This window comes from Amblyomma maculatum, chromosome 7, assembly GCF_055883805.1.
Source record: "Amblyomma maculatum isolate TAMU_Amacu chromosome 7, ASM5588380v1, whole genome shotgun sequence".
NCBI lineage: Eukaryota > Metazoa > Arthropoda > Arachnida > Ixodida > Ixodidae > Amblyomma > Amblyomma maculatum.
Genome location: NC_139350.1, coordinates 125,627,339 through 125,654,137, shown reverse-complemented (window position 1 = coordinate 125,654,137; position 26,799 = coordinate 125,627,339). Strand labels below are relative to the sequence as shown.

General features: G+C 46.2%; 1 protein-coding gene across 7 annotated transcripts in view; it reads left to right on the top strand.

Moving 5' to 3' along the window:
* LOC146184673 (uncharacterized) overlaps window positions 1–26,799 on the top strand; it is a 233,890-nt gene that overhangs the window by 169,385 nt on the left and 37,706 nt on the right. For 6 of the 7 annotated variants that reach the window (XM_084609450.1, XM_084609448.1, XM_084609446.1 and 3 more), the window contains 4 exons: window positions 14,812–14,868; window positions 17,765–17,880; window positions 19,592–19,680; window positions 23,874–24,008. In XM_084609450.1, the coding sequence (XP_084465576.1) occupies window positions 14,812–14,868; window positions 17,765–17,880; window positions 19,592–19,680; window positions 23,874–24,008 (397 nt within the window). The remainder of the gene's footprint in view (window positions 1–14,811; window positions 14,869–17,764; window positions 17,881–19,591; window positions 19,681–23,873; window positions 24,009–26,799) is intronic. The other variant, XM_084609449.1, reaches the window with a different exon arrangement.

Genomic DNA, 26,799 nt, shown 5'->3' with positions numbered 1-26,799 from the left:
ATGCCGTGTTCTACACTGGATTTTGTTACGTTACAGCAGGCAACAGTCATGGCTGACTGCATGTTTCATGGCATGGACCACCTCTTGTAAAATCATCTTTTTCAGATTACCATAGTTACCTCTTTCAGGATTGGTTGATACATTAATCTTGCTACTATACCTTGCCTCATCAGGCGTTTGCAGCACTATGAAAGGTAAAGGTATCCTGGGCCAGTCAGAATGATACGCACCACATGATTGTGCTCTTGCGTTCCTGTCAATTCTTGTTCAAGCCGATAGGAGCGGTAGACGCGTAAGGGTGCAGTCATGTTGTGCACGCCGCCCTAATTGGCCCACGTCGCCCCTACTTTCCATACTTTTCGTAGTGCCATAAACAGCTTGGGAGGCGAGGCATAATTTCTTTTTGCTCTACTTAACTTGATTCCAAACCAGACAGGCTTCACTTGGCTCATTTTTTTTCTTTTCCACTTATTTGGAAAGCTGTAGGTAACTACTGAAAAATGAGAATTGTTTTGAGGAAATGAAAGATCCAGTAACTGTCTCACAACATGGCATGCTTTGAGGGAAGGAAGTTAGGAGTGAAGAATGGGAGGAAAAGGCTCCGTAGTGGAGGACACTGGTATATTTTCACACCACCTGGGAATATTCCAAACCAGACAGGCTTCACTTGGCTCATTTTTTTTCTTTTCCACTTATTTGGAAAGCTGTAGGTAACTACTGAAAAATGAGAATTGTTTTGAGGAAATGAAAGATCCAGTAACTGTCTCACAACATGGCATGCTTTGAGGGAAGGAAGTTAGGAGTGAAGAATGGGAGGAAAAGGCTCCGTAGTGGAGGACACTGGTATATTTTCACACCACCTGGGAATCTTTTAACACTCATGGGCATAACGCAGCTTATGGGTGCCTTTTGTGTTTTGCCTCCATCGAAATGTGGCCACCGTGGTCGAGCTCGAACCCAGGTGCTCCAGCTCAGTAGGGAAGTAACTATTGAACTACCATAGTTGGCAGATAACTATTCCTCAGTGGCACAGCAGGTGCAGTGTCTGGCCAGTTTTTGTTGCAGCTGTTATGTCACTGCAGGGTACTATTCCCGACATGTTTGTATCACCCAATATGCTGAAGTGGAGTGCATGAAACAAATCTCATGCTAATGGGAGTGAACAACAGTATAGCTACAGTTTCCAAAAAATCCTGCCAATGTTCTTTTCACAATAGCGTAAGAATAAATTGTGCGAGCTGGTAAAACTTAGTGGATGCTATTCGTACCTTGATTTCATTAAGGGGTAGTTCAACCAATGCATATCTTCTAGACTTTTTAAAAGTCGTGGGTTGACATTCTTGCCAATTTTTGTGATTAAATGTGGCAAAAGTGCATTGCAGTTATGATCGCAGTCAGCTAGTCTTGATTTAAAGTGGTACAGTACGAAGCTCTGGAGTCGCCACTACTCCACAAATTAAATAGAATTGGCCTGTGGCAAACTGATATCAAACTCGAATGTTAAGTCACCAAGTGACTTACTGCCATACGATATAGCACCTAATCATATGCATTATGTATTTTGCATTGTAACTCTTCATGACTTCAGGAAGCCCCAAAAGTGCACAGTGCAACTGTTAGTTGGGAGCGATGAAATAAAACAGAAGGCAGGGACTGAGCAGTGCAAGCAGCCGCAGTTATGGACAGTGAGCTGCCATAATGGTACGTGGAGTTGAGAAGATGCAAAGGAGCAGCATCTGGTATAATGCCGTGATGCTGTTCTCTGTCTGTTATGTTTGAGAGCTAGCTATGAGTGTAGACATTAACAATGACGTATGTAGAATCACTTGGATTTGCAGTTGGGCTTATTTGCCTGTTAGTTTTGAGACAAAATTACTATCTTACAGAAGCGCTTTGTTCAGACTTATGGGGTTTACTCTTGTAAGAACGCTCCAAAGTAGGCTAGATGATGCGGAAGTTGCTTTCTAGCCCGAGTGTGCCAGCCTTACAGAGCTGTGAACCCCAACCCGTGGTGCGAGAGGTCACCACTGCAGTTTGTTTAGGCCAGAGGGGACAAACACCGAGTTGCGTACTCAAACAGGCTTTATTCTGCCTGAGTACATGCCAAAGCACAGCTCTCAAAAAACCGAGTAGCAAGCTAACGTCCCGCTCGTGTACGGGGGTGAAATAAGAACCCACCAAAAGGGGGAAGCACATGTGAAAAGGAGAGAGGAAGGTTCTGCTTACCACGCGTGGCTTCGCGCTCACGACCTGCAGCGGTGAGTACGTACAATGACCAGGCAACTCGGGTGACATCAGCGGTTTCCCCGGCGAAAAATCTGAAACGAGTGCATGCGCAATTGTGAGCGGGTTCTTTAAAATCCACTAATCAAAGGGCTGATTTGGTGGGATCAAACAAACACATGACCAGACCAGTCAAACTAGGAACATAACTTTTCATTCAGAAACCTAGGACTAGACAAATAACAACAGATAACAAATAATGAGCTTAACAAATAAGACGAAGATGAACACAAACTAGTAAAAGTCACCGGACGCTAGCCATGCGCAGGCTTCTGGTTGCATGGGCTAGGAGTTCAAGGAACGCCCGGTGTCCACAGGCACTTGGGTCAGACCAGCAGGTGGCTTGGCGGCAGGAGACGCTCAGCTGAGGCAAGAGGCCTCAGGTTGCTGTCACGTGGCAGACACGCCTGATTTCCGGGTGCATCTATCCAGAGCACCCAGCACGACGCTGAACATGCGTGCTGGCTACGTGCTCCAGGAGCACAACAGGAGTCGGCCATTCCCAGATGCGGTCACCCGGGTCATAGGACAGGTGGGATGCGATCAGCAGGAGCTCCATGGCCACTCCCAGGTCTGGTCACCTGGGTCATAGGACAGGTGGGACGCAATCAGCAGGAGCTCCGTGGCAACTCCCAGGTCTGGTCACCCGGGTTATAGGACTGCATGAAGTAAGATTAACCGGCCAAGAAGACGCACACAGGAAAAATCGACACAGAAAGAAAGAGGCTGGATCCAGCCTCTTTCTTTCTGTGTCGATTTTTCCTGTGTGCGTCTTCTTGGCCGGTTAATCTTACTTTATGCAATGCACCAACTAGCCCAACAACGTGTGTTACTGAATTATAGGACTGGTGGGACGCGATCAGCAGGAGCTCTACGGCCACTCCCAGGTCTGGTCGCCCGGGTCATAGGACAGGTGGGACGCGATCAGCCAGTGCTCCGTGGCCACTCCCAGGTCTGGTCACCCGGGTAATAGGACAGGTGGAAGGCGATAAGCAGGAGCTCCGTGACCACTCCCAGGTCTGGTCACCCGGGTTATAGGACAGGTGAGACGCGATCAGCAGGAGCTCCGTGGCCACTCCCAGGTCTGGTCACCCGGGTTATAGGACAGGTGGGACGTGATCAGCAGAAGTTCCATGGCCACTCCCAGGTCTGGTCACCCGGGTTATAGGACAGGTGGGACGCGATCAGCAGGAGCTCCGTGGCCACTCCCAGGTCTGGTCACCCGGGTCATAGGACAGGTGGGACGCGATCAGCAGAAGCTCCGTGGCCACTCCCAGGTCTGGTCACCCGGACCATTGGACAGGTGGGACGCTGTCAGCCGGAGCTCTGTGGCCACTCCCAGGTCTGGTCACCCGGGTTATAGGACAGATGAGACGTGATCAGCAAGAGCTCAGTGGCCACTCCCAGGCCTGGTCACCCGGGTCATAGGACAGGTGGGACGCGATCAGCAGAAGCTCCGTGGCCACTCCCAGGTTTGGTCACCCGGGTCATATAGGACAGGTGGGACACGATCAGCAGGAGCTCTGTGGCCACTGCCAGGTCTGGTCACCCTGGCCATAGGACAGGTGGGACGTGATCAGCAGGAGCTCTATGGCCACTCCCAGGTCTGTTCACTCGGGTTATAGGACAGGTGAGACGTGATCAGCAGAAGCTCCGTGGCCACTACCAGGTTTGGTCACCCGGGTTATAGGACAGGTGGGACGTGATCAGCAGGAGCTCCGTGGTCACTCCCAGGTCTGGTCACTCGAGTCATAGGACAGCTGGAACACGATCAGCAGGAGCTCTGTGGCCACTCCCAGATCTGGTGACCCGGGCCATAGGACAGGTGGGACGTGATCAGCAAGAGCTCAGTGGCCACTCCCAGGCCTGGTCACCCGGGTCATAGGACAGGTGGGACGCGATCAGCAGAAGCTCCGTGGCCACTCCCAGGATTGGTCACCCGAGTCATATAGGACAGGTGGGACACGATCAGCAGGAGCTCTGTGGCCACTTCCAGGTCTGGTCACCCGGGCCATAGGACAGGTGGGACGTGATCAGCAGGAGCTCTATGGCCACTCCCAGGTCTGTTCACTCGGGTTATAGGACAGGTGGGACGTGATCAGCAGAAGCTCCGTGGCCACTACCAGGTTTGGTCACCCGGGTTATAGGACAGGTGGGACGTGATCAGCAGGAGCTCCGTGGTCACTCCCAGGTCTGGTCACTCGAGTCATAGGACAGCTGGAACACGATCAGCAGGAGCTCTGTGGCCACTCCCAGATCTGGTGACCCGGGTCATAGGACAGGTGGGACGCGATCAGCAGGAGCTCCGTGGCCATTCCCAGGTCTGGTCACCCGGGTCATAAGACAGGTGGGACACGATCAACAGGAGCTCCGGGGCTACCCCAGGCCTTGTATCCTGGGTCCTAGGCCAGACGGGGCATGCGTAGCCGCAGCTCTGTCACCACCTGTCTTCCAGCAACGCTGCTCTTCCGATCTCTCTCTCATGTGCCACTCTGTGTTCTCCCCCCCACGCGCCACATACTCGCGTTGTCTTCTTCTCTTCTCCGTTGTGCCGAGAGTTGCAGACACCGTGTGGCGCTAGTTCCTTACAGCGATTGCTTGTCTCAGACTGTGGAGAGAACGTCTCTGGGTTACGCCAAAAGGAAAGAGGGAAACCCGCGGTGGTGGCGCTGCTGAAGACTTGGAGTCAGTGGGGAGGTGGCCGGTGTGCCCTTCCTCTCACCATCCTCCCTAACAGTGCACGCAAAGTTGCATGATAATTACACGCAGCCATTATAGTAGGACAGAGGATTCATGTGTATCCCCACAGACTTGGCATGCTGAATGATTCAAAGCAATAACATATTATCGCGCTCAATATGACTTGCAGCATTGGTGCGTGTGGCCACAGTGCCCTCTGTATACACGGTGATGTCGACAAGTGGTGCGCATGAAGATGAAATGGAAAGGATTTTGCTGCTCCAGCAGTCAGCTGCATTCCGTGCATCATCTGCTCTGCGCAATCAGAAATCATAAATCCTGGACGGCGGGGGGTATTTGCTCACACTCGAAGATGTGCAGCACACATCATTGTAACAAAGATCAGTTGTGACATGTGCCTTGCATTGTCACACAAGCATCATCATGCAGGCACCGATGATGTGATAAGATCTGGCTCACATGGCGCGGTTTTATACTGCCAAGAGCAAATGATGCTGGGAAGAAGGTTGACTGCTGGAACAGCAAAACCGGCTCATTGTGCTTCTGGGGAGCACTGCAGCCAGGCTACTGGGTGTTGCAAGTCATATTGAGCACAGTATTACACATGGACTCAAGAAGGGTACATAGTAGTATAGGGTGTGTGAATGTTTAACTGGGAGCCAACACCCATATTAAAACCACAGCAAAAGGGTCAAGGGAAATATACATGTTGTAATGGGGCGTTTATTGACGCTCAGATGGAAAGCTGTGAGGAGAGGACCTTGCAACGGCGAGCCCAGCGTACTTCTTCTTTGTCTTCGTCGCACAACGCACTGGTGCATGTTGATGGCTGAAGTGCTGACTATCACAGTACATTTTCCCCCCGGGTAAAAAAAAGGAGCCATCCTGGTGACTTATGGCGCGGAAAGCACAGCGGGGTCATAGAATGGCTTCAATCGGTTCACGTGAACTGTTTCACGACCACGGCGACGCAAGTCCGCAGAGGGCGTGCCGGGCTCAACTACATAGTTGACTGCAGATGTTTGCTGGAGGACCCTATATGGCCCGTGGTAGCGAGCAAGAAACTTCTTTGAAAGGCCAGGGGTTGTGGAGGGCACCCAGAGCCACACCAGAGAGTTCGGGAGATATGACGAAGCTTCGCCAGTATCACGGAGGTATTTTTTGTTGCCACTGATTTTCTGTTGTGAGAGAGCGGGCGAGCTGACGGCATTCTTCTGCATACGTGACGGCATCGGATAGCGGGGAAGATTCGGAAACGTCAGGGCGGTAGGGAAAAAGTGTGTCCATAGTACAGGGTGGCTCGCGCCCGTAAAGGAGAAAGAATTTAGAGAATCCAGTAGTGGTCTGTGTCGCGGTGTTATATGCGTAAGTAACAAACGGTAGAACTTGGTCCCAATTGGAATGGTCGGTGTTCACGTACATAGCCAGCATGTCACCGAGAGTGCGGTTGAAACGTTCTGTCAGTCCATTCGTCTGAGGGTGGTATGAGGTAGCGGTGCGGTGTATGATGCGGCATTCTTTCAGGAGAGCCTCAATAGCGTCTGATAAGAAGATGCGTCCTCGGTCACTGAGCAGTTCGCGAGGGGCACCATGGCGAAGAACCAGGTTTTTCAGAATAAAGGCAGCCACATCGCGTGCGGAAGCAGAGGGCAATGATGATGTCTCAGTGTAGCGGGTCAGATGATCCACTGCCACGATAATCCAGCGGTTGCCAGCTGAAGTTGTAGGAAGGGGACAGTATAGATCTATGCCGACACGATCAAACGGACGGGCAGGACAGGGCAATGGCTGCAACGAAGCAGGAGACTTGAGAGGAGTTTTTCGGCGTTGGCAAGACTGGCAAGAGCGGACAAAATGGCGGACAAAGCGGTACATTCCACGCCAGAAGAAGCGTAGACGCAAGCGCGTGTAGGTTTTCAACACTCCGCCATGGGCGCACTGGGGATCAGTATGGAAAGCAGCACAAATTTCGGCGCGGAGATGACGGGGGATGACTAAAAGCCACTTCCTTCCGCCATGAAGATAATTGCGGCGATAGAGCAGCCCGTCACGAATTGAAAAATGGTGAGCTTGGCGGGCAAGCGCCCTAGACAAAGACCTAGAGAGTGACTTGAAAGAAAGTCCAGAAGTGTAGATATCCACGGGTCGCGCCGCTGTTCCGTGGCCATGTCGATAGTGGCAAGCGAAGACAAATCATAGGCGCTGATCTCATCAGACAACGAAGAGGGAGGCAGCGGTGAGCGCGAAAGAGCGTCCGCGTCAGTATGCTTGAGGCCTGAGCGATATATGACACGAATGTCATACTCTTGGAGGCGAAGAGCCCAGCGAGCAAGGCGGCCGGATGGGTCCTTGAGGGACGCCAGCCAGCACAGAGCGTGATGATCAGTGACTGCATAAAATGGTCGGCCATAGACATACGGACAGAATTTGCCGATGGCCCAAATAATGGCCAAGCATTCTCTTTCCATTACAGAATAATTGGACTCTGCCTTGGTCAAGGTGCGGCTTGCGTACGCCACCACATAGTCTCGGATACCAGGTTTGCGTTGGGTGAGAACGGCGCCTATCCCAATACCGCTAGCGTCAGTGTGAATCTCAGTTGGCGCATTCGGTTCGAAGTGGCAGAGGATGGGAGGCGAAACCAAAAGACGGCGTAAAGTGTTGAAGGCGTCATCACAAGCAGGTGTCCATGCGGAGAGGTCGGAGCTGCCGGAGAGGAGCTGGATGAGAGGAGCAATAATAGAGGCGAAATTTAAGATGATGCGGCGAAAGTAGGAGCACGGGCCGATGAAACTTCGTAGCTGCTTCAGTGATTTTGGGCGGGAGAATTCGGCAACTGCACGAAGTTTGGTGGGATCGGGAAGAATGCCATCCTTAGAAACGACATGACCTAGAATAGTTAGTCGGCGAGCAGCAAAGCGGCACTTCTTCAGATTCAGTTGGAGGCCGGCGGTAGCGAGACAAGTGAGAACGTCCTTCAGTCGGAGCAGGTGGGATTGAAAATCGGTAGAAAAGACTACGATATCATCGAGATAACAAAGACAGGTTCGCCACTTGAATCCATGAAGCACAGTGTCCATGAGGCGTTCAAATGTGGCCGGGGCGTTGCAAAGCCCGAAGGGCATGACGTTGAATTCAAATAATCCATCTGGTGTGATGAAGGCAGTTTTAGAGCGGTCAGCGTCATCCATTGGCACCTCCCAGTAGCCAGATCATAAATCCAACGAGGAGAAAAACTCGGTGCCCTGCAAGCAGTCCAGTACGTCATCGATGCGTGGCAGAGGATAGACGTCCTTGCGCGTGATCTTGTTGAGCCGGCGGTAGTCGACACAAAACCGGAAAGAGCCATCTTTCTTAGGTACCAACACAACTGGAGACGCCCAGGGACTGTGGGATGGCCGAATGACACCACGACGGAGCATGTCGTCCACATGATCAGCAATTACTTGGCGCTCCGAAGCCGACACGCGATAGGGGCGCTGGCGCAAAGGTGCGGTTTTACCGGTGTCGATGGTGTGCTCTACGACAAACGTGCGGCCCAAGTCAGTTTGAGGAAGGTCGAATGAAGAAGCGAAGTTCTGCAAGAGGGCGACAAGCTGATCACGTTGCGCAAGTGGAAGATCAGCATCAATAGCATGTTGGAAAACGTCGGAGGGCGTCAAAGTGGTCACAACATCGCAAGAGCACAGACTAACGTCGAAGGAGGGGGTTGAGTCAGCAAGAGTGGTGATATGACCGGGATCAAGCTCTTCAAGACGTCCAGTGCATTCGCCACGGAGCAGGACTGCTGGGCAAGAAAATGGGTTCGAGGCATACAGTGCACTCTCGCCGTCTTGAATTTCGAGAACTGCGAACGGAAAAAGGAGGCAGGGATGACGGGAGGCGGCTTTGGAAGGTGTAAAAATCGCAGTCAAAGGAGTTACACACTCACAAGACAGTGGTACGAGGGCAGCAGAACCCAGCACCTCCACCAATTGTAATGGGGCGTTTATTGACGCTCAGATGGAGAGCTGTGAGGAGAGGACCTTGCAACGGCGAGCCCAGCGTACTTCTTCTTTGTCTTCGTCGCACAACGCACTGGTGCATGTCGATGGCTGAAGTGCTGACTATCACAGTACAATGTGGCTGCATAAGTTTTCCAAACACGGGGGCCTCTTGAAAGCTTAATTTCTTGTCAGTGTATTCATGCAGCTTTGAACTGAAGGGTGTGCTCTGCACTTCTCTTTGAGCAGTTGCAGCACCAAAGGGAGGCAAAGGGGGACAGTTGCCACCCCACAAGTTTGCCAGCCCACGCACCGAGCTCTGAACCAGAGGAGGAGCATATTTCCTGAATGTGTAGCCCAAGCTCTCGTTTCTGTATATTTGCATACATTGTCCATTTTATCTTAATGAAAAGCAATGCCATGCACACAGGCATTGTGGGTAACTGAAATCACTCTCCCCTCTCCTGCATATTTTTTGTGCCACCCCACTATAAATCTCTGGGCATCATTCCTGTCTTTTGGACATGCTCCTTTTGCCTTCAGGCAGGGTGAAAATTTATATTTTTCATGGTTTTCGAGTTTAAATACCTGTAGGCTCCTGTACGTATTGTCAGAGCTAAGCTTTTGAATAAGTAGTAACGGCACCTAGTGCTCCGCTTAAACTGTGATGCTCAGCATTCATAGTCACAGGCTAACAGTAAATATTCTTGCATAAGCAATGCATTGGAGGGCAGTAATTTTGCTACTGACAGTTTAGCTACTTATGTTTTAGAGGTGCACAGGGGTGGAAGGGCTGCTCCATTTGCTCCATTCTGCTCCAAACTGCTTTTCCTGCTCCATCCTGTTCCAAAATGCAATATTGCTCCAAAACTGCTCCAAACTGGCTGCCTAGAGGTTTTGCCATCAAATTTAGCAGCAAACGGGAATAAAGTCACAGCACTGGGGGCAAAGATATAACACATATTGCACTGGCTTAATACAAATCAAATTTTTGTAAAGGAGGGAAGCATGGAGCATAATAAATATTTGCTCGCAAGCAAATTTAGTATGAGCCACTGGCGATTGGAGGGAATTAATTGCGAAAAAAAAAAAAGCACTGTGCATGTCACATAGCACCTCCACCCAGCCTTTTGAATTGCTGGTGGAGAAAGAAGCAAGTGAGGCAGATAGGGTTAACTACTGTGAGCCATTAGGAGAGTTGTACGACTGCAAAAACTGCATGAGGTATTCTAATGGTTCTGCTGTGAGAACAAGACTTCACCATCGAGCCTCTTTGTCAATGACAAGCTTGTCAGGCTTTCTGCAGATAAAATCATACTTGAAGCATTAAGCATGGGTATGTCAAAGGTGTCAATGACTAGGAAGCTTCTCAAGAGTTTGGAAAGCCATGCAGGGCCTATGGCAAGGTGTTAAAAATGAGCCCCAGCTATGCTCAAGCAAAGAATGATGAACTATGTCAGGTGGCAGTGAAGTAAAAAAAGCTGAAGGATGAAAAGGCTGCCCTTCAGTGCCATCTATCGTTCCTGAAAGCAGTACTGCCCAGTGCTCAGGAAATTATCAGCACAGACATAGGTTCGAAAAGGATATGCAAAAGATAAAGAGCGCAAATGTCGTGCCCATTAATCTGAACTCCAAGTTAATGGCACTGCTTGAGCACATCGAAGTGGTAGACTCGACATTTGAAGTCAAAATAGGCAAACGCTTTGGGGTCAGAGTAGGTTCTCAGTTATGAAGTGCGCCAGTAAGCATTCTGTTTGCTGCTAGTCTGTTCCAAGTTCTCGCTAAGGTCAGCTTGTGTTATATATCTTTACATGCTTTGACTGCTTGTCTTATCAGAAATGAATGCAAAGTTGGAAAGGCATAAAAAGGAATCAGATAACAGATTTCGTATTTCAGGACGAGAAAACTGCAATTATTAAAGGCGTTTGACCTCAGAAACTTGCTCCAAATCATAATTCAAATGCTCCAAAACTCTCATTTCATTGCTCTAAAGCTGCTCCAAAATGGCTTTATTACTGCTCCCACAGCTGCTCCAAAATGCTTGAGCCTGCTGCCACCCCTGGGTGCAGCAAGTGTCCCTCAACGTAGACAATCGCAGCTTCTTAATGCAGTCATTTTTTTCATCTCTATAGGTGTTGGGTAAAAACTTGATATTACTGTGCCCTCCACATTGTTGTCCGCTTTACCTAAATTTACCGTAATCGGTATGGTGAGGTTCAGTACTGCAGTCATTAAATATTGTGCTAAGCATTGGTCTATATAGGGGTGGCTTCGTAAGCCAGGCTTCAAGCAGCACAAGCTTCAGAACTTCCAACGGACTGCTAGCTTTTGGAAAACCACTAGCGTACCACTTGGCCATTGAATAACGGTATAGGTGGTAGCAGGGCCATTGCTCTTTGCAAGAAAAAAAAAAAAAAAAGTTACCGAATGCCACCAAGGTATGCAATTATGTTCTTTTCAAACCTTGTCCTTAAGAGATGTTTTAGAAAGGTCCCAGGAGCAGTTTTTGATAAGAAGGAGCCTAAATTTCGGAAATTATCACTAGCTGTACACATTACATAAAATTTTTTTGTATACCACAAGGTTGAAAGTCCACTCTGTTGTAGAGTAATCGGACCTTTGTGCACACATTCTCAAATACCTTGACTGGTTCTTTGGGCAGGAAGTAATGCCTGTCGTGTAGCTTCAGTTTAATTGGGTTAGCATGTTTGTGCATTTAGTTTGCTTATAGCTTGCACCAAATGAAATGTTCTTTGCCCACTGCATTTTGCTTGTAGCTTTTGTAGAAATCAGTTCTGCGTGGTTGCAAAGAAAACATATCACATATTGCATATGCTCAGAATGAATAACTGCATGACCTCAGCATGTTATATAACCGGCACATTACGTTTTTAGGCCAACCTATTTTAACTGGTTGGGGTTCGCAGAGTATTTGATCTTGCGAGTTACACCTCGTATTCAGATACAAGGCCAGGTTCAGAATTGGCAGAATCTTTTGGCATATTATTTTAGCACCTTGTTTGCACAGCAATTTGAGAACTATACTTCTTAGTTGGTTATCCTTGTCATTAACTAGCTAGTGCAAACAGATAGTGTTTCATAACTGGGCTGTTTCATGCATGTCACCTGCTTGAGACTGTGTGGTCACAGTGGCTTTCGAGAAGCCAAGTGATTCTTTTCAACTAAATTAGCGTGCTGTCTGCTTTCTCAGAATAGTGCAACATTTTGAACAGCATGAATAGTTAGCATAGTTAGCGAAAAAAAAAGGGGGGCTCAAGGATTAGTTAGATATGTTTGCTTCTATTTTAACAGGAACCTAGTTCATAAGTATTTGTATATATATTGTATCTTTATTTGTTGTGCAAGAATGCTTTAGATCAGGGGTTCTCAAACTGGGTTCCACGGAACACAGGGGTTCCGCGGGCTGTCTTCTTGTGTTCCGCGAGAACCCTCGCAGCTCAGGGCAAGCACTGCTCTCAAAGAGAAATTTAATGGTGAAGGCTTGGTGACATTTTGGATGGGGACTGCTCCACTGTTTCCATGCCTCTTCGAAAGGGCAGTGGACATTTTGCTTCCCTTTTCAACTACATATGCATGTGAACAGACATTTTCAGCCCTCGCCTATCTGAAGAACAAGCACAGGAGCAGTCTTGACCCGGCAGCTGATATGAGACTGGCTCTGAGTGCTACTGAGCCACGCTTTGACTTGCTCTTAAAGGGAAGCAGTACCACCCATCACATTAGTATTTCTATTAATCTGTGCAATAAACATTTAACCTTTGCAACTTTCTCTTTGCAAAAATGCACTCGACAACATTGCTGGTAAGTGGAAGCACGGGGGGGGGGGGGGGGGGGGGGGGGGGGGGTTCCCTGGAACTTATTGAAGGCTTTTGGGGTTCCTCGAAGCAAAAAAGTTTGAGAACCCCTGCTTTAGATGAAACATTTTTCGTTATTAATAGCAGAAGACAGCACCTGCATGTTGTCTCCCTCCGTCCTTTGTTGTCGTCTTGCTTCAGAAGGTTCATAATGAGTACTTGCCAAGTAGCCCAGCTGTTGACATTAGACAACTTTTGCTAGGAACAGCTCTGTCTGAAGCTTTGCTTGAAATTGCAGTGCTCTGTACTTGAGATCCACTTCCTGTAGCACAAAGTCTTGCTTGTGCCTTTCCCGATGTTGCCTGTTGCTAGGAGCACAAAGCGTCCTTTGCACCTGTGGCTGTGCATGTGACCTTGTGCCACATCGTCTTACCTATGAGCTGGTTTGGGGAGTCCATTCCATGCACGCATATATATATATTTTTCTGCATTGTGACATTTCTTATGTTGACTTCATCATGTATTGGGCATGACTGAATATTTTGCATGTGCATGTGTTCACTAAAAGAAGCATCTGATTTTGCACTAGGTGCCAAACTCATGTAATAAGCAACACTGACCTGACTTGAGAGGTTTGAGAGCTCTAAAGGGTTTTCCCAGTGCCAAAGCAAAGGCGATGGGAACAGTACCTATGATGTGTGCTGTTTTCCACTCAGCCGTGAAAGAAAATTGCTTTTGTGCTAGCTGACAAATTCCTTTAATTGCAAGTGCAAGTATGGTGCGATTAGGCTCGCAAAGAAATCCAGATTTTAAGCCCCTTTTCCTGTTGTGATTCGATACACGGTTGAACCCAAATTTGTAGCTGATTTATTCCAAGTTTTTCTTGATTTCTCTTAGTATTTTACTGAAGGCACCCGTGAGGCAAAGAAACAAACACGGAGCTACAGCCTTTGCCCAGTTTGAAAGAAAACTCGTTCAGTGCTCATTTGTGCTATGATTCTTTACCTAACAAATTGCAAATTTCAATTAAATGCTTAAAAAAAAGATGTCAAGGTAACGCGGGTGTTTGAACTGGGTAATCAAGCATCAGTTTTCATGCAGCCATGTGCATAGTAAGTGGAGGAAAACAGCCTGGCTTTTTCAAAAGCTGCACAGCCCTATACAAGCAATTTCCTGATTGAGGAGTCCACTCTACAGTTGCTGTTGCTAAGACTTTTCTTTGCGTCCAGGTGCCTGCATTCAGGCGTGTTTCACGGCTTAAAGGCCCTTGTAGTTCCTTTTGATGAGAAGGTCATTTGATAATATATTTTTAGTGAAAAAAAATTTTCCAGTAATCCCTGAAACCTTGCCACGTTCTTAGATATAGTATATCTTGTATGTTTGTGGTACGGAATTGAAATGCAAAAAATGCCAACTGTTCAGCGACAGAAGGACAGGGGCAGTGACACTAAGGCAGGATACTATTGTCACAAGGATATAAACTGACCACATTAGTGTCAGTTTTGCTTAAAGCCGCCGGGTCAGTGTTTGGAGCCGCGTATATGTGACCCTGCTGGGAATGTTAGTTACTGCCTTGCTTGCTTTTATGGCATGTTATCCTTCAGGAACCAATAACATAAGCACATGGCATTGGAGCTCTGGAATGGCCTAGATTTGTGGCGAAGCTGCCATTGCCAGTTGTGCTGCACCGGGCAGCAACGCAAATCCAGTGCAGATGCTGCGGGACAGATTGCGATAACATGGTATTGGTGCAAAGTCAGTCGTCTTCTCTTTCTTGGAAAAGGCAGCAACACTGTTGCCGGCACAACATTTGCATGCTCTGCTTCTCTTTCCTCGCATGCACTTAGCCTGCACCAGTGAAGGCCCGGTTTTATCAAAGGGGCTTCGTCGGCCCAGACCTCGTTTTTGTGGCCCAGCTGTAGAGACTTCACTTTAGCAATTGTCTTTTGGAGACACTGCCTTGTTGGGTACGTGGAGATCATCACTGAATGGCTGGATCGTGTGTGTGTGTTGTGTGTCATTGCGAACAGAGCCCATCATTGGACCGTACCCTCCTGCGGACAATTCCGACCTCGACGAATATGAAGGTAGGAAGAACCTAGCCCCATTACCTGTCTTGTAGTGTGCGGCAGCAGCCGCTTACTGGTTGTGAAGGCATTGTTTGTTTATTTCGATGCCATTGTTGGTTGCTGTGTGGCCACTGTCTTTGCTGTATGGGTTTTCTAGTTGCTGGGAGAGGTGCATTTGATACTAGGAGCTACAATTAATAATCAGGACCAACTGCCGCTGCAGTCATGGGGATGCATCTTCTTTTAGAAATGTTCCGCAATTAGTTCATTGCTTTTGCGGAATGTTATAACGTAGTGTAACAAGTGAAAGCAAGAGTTGCCTTTCTCTCTCTCCCATAACAAGGAGAGGAGCAAGCACTGTATGTGCAGGCATAGCCAGAAAAGTACTGAGCACGCTTTAGTGTTTACACTCTTCTCACATGTTACACGGAGGAAATGGGAGTGCTCGTTGTATGTAAGTGCAGTTGCACTGATAGCACTCAAGTTAACATGGCCAAACTGGCAGTTTTTGCCAGGAGTTAGGTTGTTGCAGCATTCTCTATATTATTCTGGCTGGGCCTGTATACCCTTGTAGCTTGTGGATAGTCAGAGAACATGAGCTTCAGTAGCCGTATATGTGGACAGTACCAGAATTGTTTCACTATCAGTGTTCGAGTGGCAAAACGCTAGTACTGGCCAATTTTATTATCTTGTCTTGTGTTTTTTTGTCATTGGATAGCAATTCATGGTTTGTTTTTGTATAAAAGAAATGGAAGCATGTGGTGATATGACCATAGATTCACATCTGTTGTACAACTGTAGCATTTTCATGGACTCCCTGACTGATTTTCGGCTCAACGCACAAAATTTTGTTTTTTATCCACGGGATTGCGTCAGTAAAATGATGATGTTGAAAAGGTGCCCTCATGTGTGAGTGAGGCAGAATTGGAAGCATATGCTGCTGTCAACCACGAAGCTAATTTCTCTGTTCCTTGCCTGATATCATTGTGCATAGCAGCAGTTTCACCCTCATGTCTAAAATTTTATCTTTTAACCATTCACTGGGATGTTTTAATACAGCTGTTAGACTGGAAAAGAGATTTTCAGTAGCACTGCACATTAGTTACTGGCATAAAAAGAACTTGCGATGCTTCAAGCCTTTCTTCTTAATAGACTAATAGAGCCTTTCTTCTTAATAGACTTTTATAGGGCCATGTGGTAGCTGTATCATTTTATTAGAGGAGCTGTAAGCAAATTGTGTTGTTGTTCACTCATGTTTGCATAAAGTGCCGATACTTTGTGGAGTGTTTGCCATGAAGCACACCTCTTGAAGCACAGGGGGAACTTGTGCACATTTTACGATTTGGTGCGGCCGAACATGTCCCAGACCACAGTATTTGCACATCAAAGGAACTGCCATCTCCGGATTGGTGCATACTCGAAGACAAGCTTGTCAAAAGGCGTGAAAAAAACTGTTCATGTTCACGTTGGGGCATTTCTAATGTTTTGACCTTGTCATTGTTTTCTGCAGGAAAGTACTTGCCATTAAAATGGCCGCAGTCCAATTTGTGATACTGTTCCTTTATGTCAACCTTCCCCTTTGCCCTCAACACTGCAGGTGTGTTGGAAACTACAGGAGCTAGCCAGTGGCGTCGCTAAAGTCACCCGCACCCGGTGTGGAAACGCAGCGCAGCACCCCCCCCCCCCCCCCCCCACCCTCCCCTCTCGTTCCCGCGTTTTAAGCACCGACTTGCAAATTCCTTTCTACCTCCTCTGTCCTCATGGTTTACTTTGAAGCCAAGTTCGCTCTGCACCCAACCACGCAGTGTGAATGAAGTGGCTTTTTTTTTTTTAAAGCTTTCAATATGTTCCTCATTTTAACAATGACTTTGCCTTTTTCATAGAAAAAAGGTAAGAACCGCATAATGCTCTACGTGAGCACCCTTGGGTACATCCACTCTCAATTCCCCTTTTAAAGCACCTAGCCTTGCTACAGGTGCTCTCCTTCTCATTATTATTATTATTATTTTTTTTTTTTTTTTTCGAGTCAGCGCGTAGTGATCAGACTTGCCATTCCATTGAGCAACAGGCATTCCGTGCCTTTCGGTGTTTTAAAAGTGTGAGGTGGATGTGTGGCTGCATGGGCCGAGGAACGAGAAAGGCACAAGAGATAAATGAACAAGATAAAGGAGAGTGAACTGCACATACACAAAAATAGGTGATGCGGCAGCGCGGGTGTCGACAGATGTTGTCTAATACGCTCCCAACGCAGGGGTTTCCGATAAGTATCGGGTTAATGCTGGTGTTTCCAGGGTACAGGCATGTACACAGGCCTGGTTCAATGTTAAAATGGCGTGGAGTCTCTGGCATAAACTAAGGCATGTGTTTTCAAGCACTCCTCACAACAGAATAATTCGTTCTACGAGAAGGTCACACTTGCCAGTCAGTGTCTCAGCGGCATAATGCGCACTTTTACACAATAATTAATTTCGCTCCCCGTCTTTTCCTCCCTCTAATTGCCCAGCTGCACCCCCATGAGCGCAGAACCCTGTGCGGACCACACCCCCCGCACCCCCTTGCGACGCCACTGAGCGTAGCCTCATATGGTGCATGCAGTACTTGTCCATTCGTTTGGTGCCATGCATCTTTTATCTGATAATGCACTTGTAAACGACATGTGAGGAATCACATTGGTTGTTAGCTGCATTTTGTCTTTACAATATTATGAATGATAGGTTAGGCCAGAAAAGGATCAAAATGAAAATGATAAAACGGAGTGAGGAACTGTAGTTCAGGGCCTGCTTTACGTAGATTCATACTATTGTCTCTGTTTCTCATCAGTGTGTAATGAGGCAGGGGCTTTGTGGCTTTCCATGTTTGTGTGCAACACGTGTCGTTGACATTACTCATCACCACTCTCTACAATGGCGTGCAGCTCAGCTTCATCGCTACCTGGAGTCGCAGGTAAACATCCACTACCGTACACCTGTGCGCACTGAGGAGAAGGAGTATGTTGAGGAGGAAGAGCTTCGCCGGAGGCAGGAGGCCGCTGTGAGTGTCTGCGCATACTTGATCAATGCCCGTCTGAGTGCAATAGCTTGAGCTTGGTTGCACAAAGCGTACTGCATGGCACATTTTGTAGAATGTGGCCTTCGGTTATACCTGAGCTAGGTAGCATTTTGTAGATTATGGGTCTGCCTCACACTGTTACTACCAGTGCTTAAACTCGGGCTTCATTGTAGGGGGGTCTCTACTGATTCAAGCAAAGGTGGAAAGGGTAATACATAGAGAAAGAAAGCGGCTAGTGACCTGCTTTGCGCATCGTTTTACGCAAAGGGGAGAAATTAAATATCTTTATCCTGGGTTTTAGAAAATATATTAGTGGTTCTTATTAAATTTCTCTGCTATGTTCAGACAACCACTGACAAGAATAAAAGATGGCAGCCTGCTTTGCGTTCGTACCGTCCTTATGCATTTGAGTGTGGGGGGCCTCAGACCCCTTTTAAATACTAGTGGGGGGCCTCAGAGCCCCCCAAGACGCCCCAACTTTAAGCCCTGGTTACTACAGTAACCCTCATTGAAGCCCATCGAACCACTTACAATAAATTAAGTAAGGAGATTTTCAGATTATTTAAAATCAAAGCGCAATAAAAAAGGAAAGTGCAAAGTGTTTTTCAATTGTTTACAGCACGTCGCACACTACCGTTACACTGAACAAATCTGATATATATATAGAGCAGAAAACTGAAGAGGAAATGAGGAACTTGTTAGGAAACATAAATGAAGGAAGCCAACAGTCGACACAGCCAAGGGAAGCGTAGAGGTTTTTCTTTTTTATTTTGTTTTGCTATAGACCATGATTAGTACTGTTAGGAACAAAAGTAATAAAGTGCAAAGTAAAAGTAAAAAGAATGCGCTGATGGTGGGAACCGAACCCACGACCTCAGAATATTGCATCCGATGCTCTTACCAATTGAGCTACATCGACGGCTGTCCAACCTCCCACATCCTTAGATATTAATGTTGCTTGTTACCGCACATTGAGAATGTCCACCAGCACCATCCTCATCTTGTTTGGTTCCCATCATTGGTGCATCGTTTTTCTTTCTACTTTGCGCTTATCTTTCTTCCTAAATGATTACAGTACTAATTTTGATCTATAGCAAAACAAAATTTTAAGAAAATCTACGCTTTCCTTGGCATCGCTGACTGTTGGCTTCCTTCATTGATGTGTGTGTGTATATATATATATATATATATATATATATATATATATATATATATATATATATAAATAAATAAATAAATTGACAGCTTCTTCATTCCTTCCAAAAAATTTTATAATATAATATGAATAATAGGAATTATATTGTAATAAGCACAAGACCTGCCCTATATTTTCCTACTGATCTTTAGCTTGGTTCTGCAAAGCCATGGCGGCTTGTTTTATTCTCGAAGAAACGAGACTGGAATTATTTGTACTTTTAAAGAAAATAAATGATCTTACCTAAACATGGGTTGTGCTTTTAGAGTGTTGATTCTTTGCTATTGGTTGATGTTTATTTCTTGCCAGGTTTGTTATTACTCTCTGAAGTGTATTACAACACCCGATGAGGAATAATTCCTCATAACACAAACTTGTAGATGATGAGCAAGACTGCATTGCTACCATTTTTGCTGTCTATACTAGGGGTTACTGCATTCTGGGGAAGCTGTGTGGCAGTACAAGCGGTGCATCCCTGTACCTTGTGGCCTTTTGCAGATGCGCAAATTTTACGAGGAGGAATTCCACAAGAAACAGCAGCGCCAGTCGGCTGAGTTGGAGATGAGGCGCCACAATGACTACCTGCTGTGAGTGGCATGTTTACGGGTGTGGTTGTGCTTTTTTACTAGTACGAGGTTTGGGGTGAGTATCACTTGCATGAATGATGCTGCATAATGAAGCCATCACTGTAATTGCACCTTAACACTCAGGATTAAGACTACTGGGCAAATCTCGACCATGTCTTGTGTCTGCAAAAGAAAGACACTTGAGTGCTGGGGCAGCCAACAAGCAAACAGTTTGTTTGAAAGGCTTTTTTTTTTGTTTTTTTTTTTTTTTTTTCATTACAATGTTTATTGCCTCAAGATGTAAAGGGCTTTACGCAGAGGCAGTGTCACATCCAGTGAAGTCTTGAAAAAAACTAGTGGCGTCGCTTTGTAATGCAGGTAGCTAGGCAGGCAGCTGCGTGATGTGGAGGCAGGGCTTTCACTGTATCCTGTCACTTATTGGCGGTTCGCGTGCTGCTCTGCCATTTCTCTTGCATATGACTCGAGTACCCTCGTAGCGGTCTTGTACACGTTACAGAAAATAAGTAACCGATTGCAGTTCCAATTTCTCAGCTGAAATGTAGCTGATCACATCGGTCAGTTACAGCCCCAAAAATGTAACTGAATAGTTATATAACACTGATGATTACTGTTGTTACTTTTCTTCAAATTTTATTGCCATGACACAAGCAGGATCAAACTGTAAAGTAGTAGCGTGGCTTGCTTGAAATTTTTTTACACGTTAATTTTCAACATCAAGCCTTTTTCAAATTGTCATCTCTTATTTTGCAATGTTTCCTCGTCAAGATATCAGCCACTTTACTGGACACTCTCTCAAAATAAGCACTAGAGGGTAGGGCGCGTTTATATTATATGAACACCTTAAGCACCCGCTCATAGCTGCACAATGTTTTGATACGAGTTTCTATGTCCTTTGTTAGGTGTCACACCTTGTTGCCATTGTGAAAAGTGCTGCAGGTAAAACCACTCACTATCAGTGTGTTGTATTGTGGGCCTGTTATCGGCGGCACTCAGGAGGTTTTATGGGCATTACAGGCGCACTTTGCTTGGTTTGATTTCAGTTTTTCAAAAGCTGTAGCGGAAGTCAGAACGAATTTGTAGGGGCTGCCTGCCGCTTCAAGCTTAAGTGAACTGTAATCGCATTTGCCGAAGCTGTTTGCCAGGTTTGCTAGATAAATTAGTTCATGTGCCCACCTTATCAAAGTATCACCATGAAAAGAATAAGGGGGGGGGGGGGGGGTGCATAGATGTATTGAATCTAACACTCCTCTCACTTTAGGCATCAGGAAAAGAAGGTAGTGCTTAGGATTGAGTAACTATGGGACTTGTCTAGTCGCACTGCTTTATTTCAAACATAATGGTGAATTGTACAGCTGGTTTGTAGATACCAAAGTTATGTCAGATTTCAACTTCACAGGTTCACAGGCCACTGCTAAGCACAGAAGCAGACTTTATTTATTGTATATCTTTTTAAAATATATATATATATATATATATATATATATATATATATATATATATTTTTTCACAATTCTTAGTTGTGGGCTTCTCGATTCATGAATATTTTGCTGAGGAACCAGAGTGTCCATACTAACAAGGTACAACTTTATTTCTGAGACAACTGCCAACAAGCAACGTTTAAGGTTAAGAAATGTCTTTTTTATTATTATTAATTAGCTAGGCACATGCTTTTGATAAAGCATCCATAGTTTGCACCGGCTACACCAGGAATGAAAACAGTGGGGATCAAGACATGCCAGACAGCCATGCGCATCAACATACAACCGAACCATTTGTCGCAATCACATCATCATGGATGCTTCAGCTCTATAGCTATTTTTTCAAAGAAGTAATTGATTACTGGTAATCAACTTAAAAAAGTTGAATTACTCAAACCATTACTGCTTCAGAAATGTTATTGATTACAAAATTACACAAAAATGAAATTAATTACAAATAATCAATTGCATACAGGTCAGCTCTTTAACATGGGAAGGGTTGCTGTAGATAAAATTGGCTCTCCACTTGTATACCACTAGCCTGTGGCTTTGATCACTGGTTAATGTTAAAGTGGAGTTGGATGTGTCACCTCGGGGAACATATGCTAGTGGGCCCTGTGAAGTAAGGTACAGCTGTGCTCTTGTATGTGAGGAGAGGACACGGGAGTTCTGTGTCCAACCGTAAGCTTCACATAATCCATGCCTCAGTGTTAGTAGTGTGAGCGCAGTGCGCGAACTATAACCTCTTTCATCAGTATAGACCCATCATCATTATTGCTCGCCTCAGTTCAGAGCATCACGCACTGTGTGCTAGGTTGTCCTGGAAGAACAGATGTTTCTTGAGGCGGTGGATTACAGTAGTTAACAAACCACTTCAAACTCGTGGATTTCAGTGGCATAAGTGTTTTAATCGTGTGCAGGTTCCAAGGAATATTTGATCACACTACCCGTTTCATGTATGTGCAGTATATCAATAAGGCAAACTGGAAGAGGCTTAAAATTTGTTAAGGAGAGTTGAAATTAATGAGAACTTGATTAGAACAACAGTCTGGTGCACTGCAGACAGCCATGTTGGAGGTGCATCAGTGGAGGCTAGGCTTTTTCGCAGAAATATTCCACACAGCACTGAGAGCGAGTGGTGGATCTGTAGGGGCCTCCGATGCGGGCTGGCTACAGGTCAGTGCCACTGATGTGCCCTTTCCTATGGCTGCCTAAATACAGTGCAGTCCACTTATAATGGTATTGGAAAAACCAGAAAGTTCGATTGTTATAGCTGATTATCACTGTATCTGGACTGGCAAAAAAATTAAAAAATAAAGAACACACCCACATAATTTTCCATGCATCTAGGCTTACCTACTTACCAGCAATGAGTGAATCTGTTGAACAATGCGAGCCCCCATAAAGAACACTGAGCACTTTATTGCAAGATATATAAATACATAGCCATAAAATAGCTTAAGCACATGTGGTTTATTCTTACATAGGTGCAATGAAGAAATTGATAGATCCTATGAATTTGATATTTATAGGCGATATGTAGTTATATCTTTTGGTACTGTTATAAGTGGATTACACTTTAAAGCAGTTGCCCAGTGGGACAGGCACTCAGGAAAGGGAGCGCAGTGACAGATGGTATGGTGGCGATGGAATGTTATGCACGGTGTGTATGGGGCCGCAAGAACGCAGCTTGCGGTGAGCATTGACAGCAGATGTTTGCGGGCAATAATGCAAGCAGCATACGCATATGACACCAATGGCACATTGATAACAACATGGTCAGTTGTCATGACTAGTGGGACGCGGCCACTCGGAGTTGGGCTAGAGGTCGGCTGCTGAGCTGTTGTGCTTTGTTGGATAGTGCAAGTGAGCTGCAGAGCTTGTCATAAATTAATTGTTGCATACACCTGTACATTTGAATCAGTGGAAATTTAGTTTTAACTTGTTAAATTATGAACAGTGTTAATAGGCTTTAAGCGTCAGTTTAAAATAAACAAGTTCATGTTACTTTAGATAGCTGCATAGCCTCAGCCACAGTTAACGCAAATTTGAAGTGTGGCTCAAGCGATCGCTATTTCAAAGACGTTTTCTGTATAAATGTTGAAAGTTGTAGTTTTCAGTGTCTCACTGCTTTGTTTTCTAAATTTGTACCAAATGAGAGATGCAGACTTAATAAAGTCTCTAGAGAAGACCTCCATAACCTTCTGGTTGGTAAGTGCATCATAAAGAAGCACTGTAGTATATGCTCACAGTGTGCCAAGTCAAGTCATCGTTGCATGATAGAATTCAGTAGGCCCATAATGTGGAATTGTCCGTTATTTTGAAATCAAGGCACACGAAAATAAATTTCAATATTTGTACAAACAGAGTAGCAGCTCTAAACTGGCAAAGCATACTTCTGCGTTGACAACACTGTTTCAATTCTCAGTTTGCCAGCTCGCCTGCAGCTCAGGAGGCACTTCAGTGCATAGCAGCGGTCGCTAACCTTCCATATTGAGTGACATCATGCGGTCCAGAGGGTTTGCCATGGAAAGGCCCTCCTGCAATTAAATCTCGAAGTTGTGACGTGACTGAGCAGCATTGTTTCAAGAAATGTGTATTTGCAGCAGTTTCTTTAGAAAGCATGTTTGCAATTTTACCGTTGCTTTTGTTTGTAAAAAGGCATAACTGAAGGAATTTTAACTCTGGCTCTCTCTCTCTCTCTATCTATCACAGGCCATCACAGAAGTCTCCTATCCCACTCGACCGGTACGAGAACTCTTTCGAGCCGACCGTGAGTCGAACTTATCGACCATCCGAACCGAAAACACTTGCCAAGGTGCTCTACAACTTTTTTGCTCAGTCACCCAAGTAAGTTGCTGTTTCTTTGGTTGTCTTTCATTGATATCTTAAATACTTCATATTCCAGGAGGCATAATCCGTTGCAATCCTATGATATTTTATGAGGGGAACTGATTATGAGTGCAGCAACTCTTGGCTTTATTGTCGGATGCAAATGTTGGAAGAGGAAAGTAACATTATTTGTTGGCTTTTTTTTTTAATCGTCGGTCACGGTGGTCAAAGCGGCGGGGGTCTGCACTTTTTTGAGGTGGTGACAAAAAGATGAGCTTATAACTGAGACTTGGATGCAAGTGTCAATGAGGGCAGAGACAGGAACACCATCCACAAAGTGGGAGAGGAGATTACATGGCGAAGCAATGGGCAGTGGAGGACTTCCAGGTTGGGGTATCAATGCAGCGTCACCTCCGGAAGCTGCATTAGCTAGTTTCCCATGAAGCAGCCGGCGGATGACTGTGAGAAACTATGGCCAGGAAGAGGTGAGTGGGAACGGCGGGCTGACGGGGAGGGAGAGTGGCTAGACCCAGGAGGAGGTAGAGCGGTCTCGGTGCGGGGCAGCTCATAACGAGATGAGAAACGACGGGGGCCATGGTCAGAATAGTGATCAACTTAGGGGAAAGGTCGAGGTGGTGAGGACCAGCAGCTGCAGCAGTGGCGAGAGATGAGGCCTACACCCGAGCACGTGAAACAGATTGGGCGATCGTCAGGGGTATGCCCATGGTAGAAGAACAAATGGTAGCGTAACTCCCATAGAAGCCTGCGTGTCGACTCTGAGCGAGGCTTTAGTTTCCCAACGCCCCCTGCGAACTGCGAGGCGCAACAAACACGTGACGTTACTTGTGACGTCACAGTGACGTGCTTTTGGCGGGGAATTTGTCTTTTGACTTATGAACGAAAAACAAGGCCAACAACGACGGAGGCAGAACGATGCTCGGATAAGGCAGAAAAATGGACACCGTAACTGTTCAGCCAACTTTACTTGACATGGATTTCTACTGTCAAGTTTTACGTTAACTGAAATGTTACGGCATCTTTAACCACCTTATCATAGCATCGTTCTGCCTCCGTCGTCGTTAGCCTAGTCTTTCGTCGCGCGTCATGTAAACGCATTCTGGGGCATATTTCTTCGGGCACGTTTGGGAACAAAGACCTTCAAGTGAATTCGGCAAGCACATGGATAGAACCACATGGCTTGAGGCATTTCACTAAAGGCATAAATGAGTGAAGCTGTGCTGCACAGAAAGCCAGGCTTTATTAATTCACGATTACTTACATAGACGCTTCACGGCAATGAAATCTTTAAGTGTAGGAGAGCGACCACCGCTCATTCGTCACGGTCTTCATGAAATCCTCGTGATAACAAAATGACCTGAGCGTAGGTCTCCAAACGAGACGCGGTGAGATTATAAAAGGGTAAAAGATCTTGCTAACAAACAAAGTACATATCAGCGTCAAAGAACAACAAAAACAAACGAACGGAATAACTAACGCTAGCACTAGAACGCCAACCTGTAAGAGCTTAGGTAAGCAATTCAAATTGGGATTGCTAGTATTTAGAAGTTAATGCGTCTGAGAAGTGAAAATATCTACGATATAGCTTCACTCCAATAAATCTCGCCCTGTTCATGATTCCCATATTTTACTCGCGCTTCATTTGCCATTGAGAGGAGCCAATGTGAGGTTACAAATTTACAACTTAAGCATTTAACATATTCATGAGAAAGATCCCATTGACAATAGGAACATCACTGTAATAACAGCTAAAGCACGTTCAGCGAACGTTGGTGCGGTAATACGACGCAGTAAGCAAAACACGCAGCAAGCGGAGCGGAACGGAAGGCTTCGAGCAATGCTACACGCGTCTTGGGGGCAATAAAATCTCACCTTTACCGCTCAATTAAAACGTTCAGCGATACGCCGCTCATGCAGACGTGTATCCGTAAAACAAGCCACCACTTTTGCGACGTGCCTGGGAGGCCGAGCCGAGCCGCCGAGCTGTGACGCAGCATTGTCCCATCGTCCGGAAATGTACACATGCAGCGGCAATCAGTTTCTCATCGAGCACAGACAGTCTTCGCCTTGCTGTAAAGCTCTACCAAAACCAGCAGAATGAAATACTGACTGTTTGTTACAGATAACCCACTCTGTATGCAGCACGCAACGATGAACGTTGAACCGGGGCCGAGGACGCACCCATTCCGCGGATGAAAAAAGCTTTGGTCTAAACCTGAGCTTTGGGCAACTACGCAGCGGATAATAAGTGTCCGAGAGAGGCCGTTAGAAACAAGTTAAAATATTATTAAAAATGTGACACGTTTTTTCTTACGCAAGAAACAAAAACTGCATTCAATCCTGAGCGCGAATATTATGTTTACTTTCTAGTTCTGTGGAGTTCTGGCAGATCTTATTTTCTGTGCACTAGTAATTTGCCTCACAGTTCGGAGGAGCCCTCATCATCGAGTTGATGCCTCTGGCAGTAGGCAGCTGCACGCGTTTTCTTCCAAGTTGCGCGACCAGTTGTACATTGACCTTGGTATGCCACTCATCAGGATTGCGGTATCGGTAACATTGTGGTTAGGTGTTGCAGGGCATAGTGGAACCAACCATGAGAGGGACGGGGCTCGAACTCTGGTGTTCCAAGGTGCGGCTACATGGGACACCCAATTTAGCAACTTCCTCCCGGAAGATACATGAAAGACTGGTTTTATCTAAGCTGGTTGGTACATAGCTTGAGTGGCATCAGCATGAGAATAAACACTGACACAAGCTGGTTGGTACATAGCTTAAGTGGCATCAGCATGAG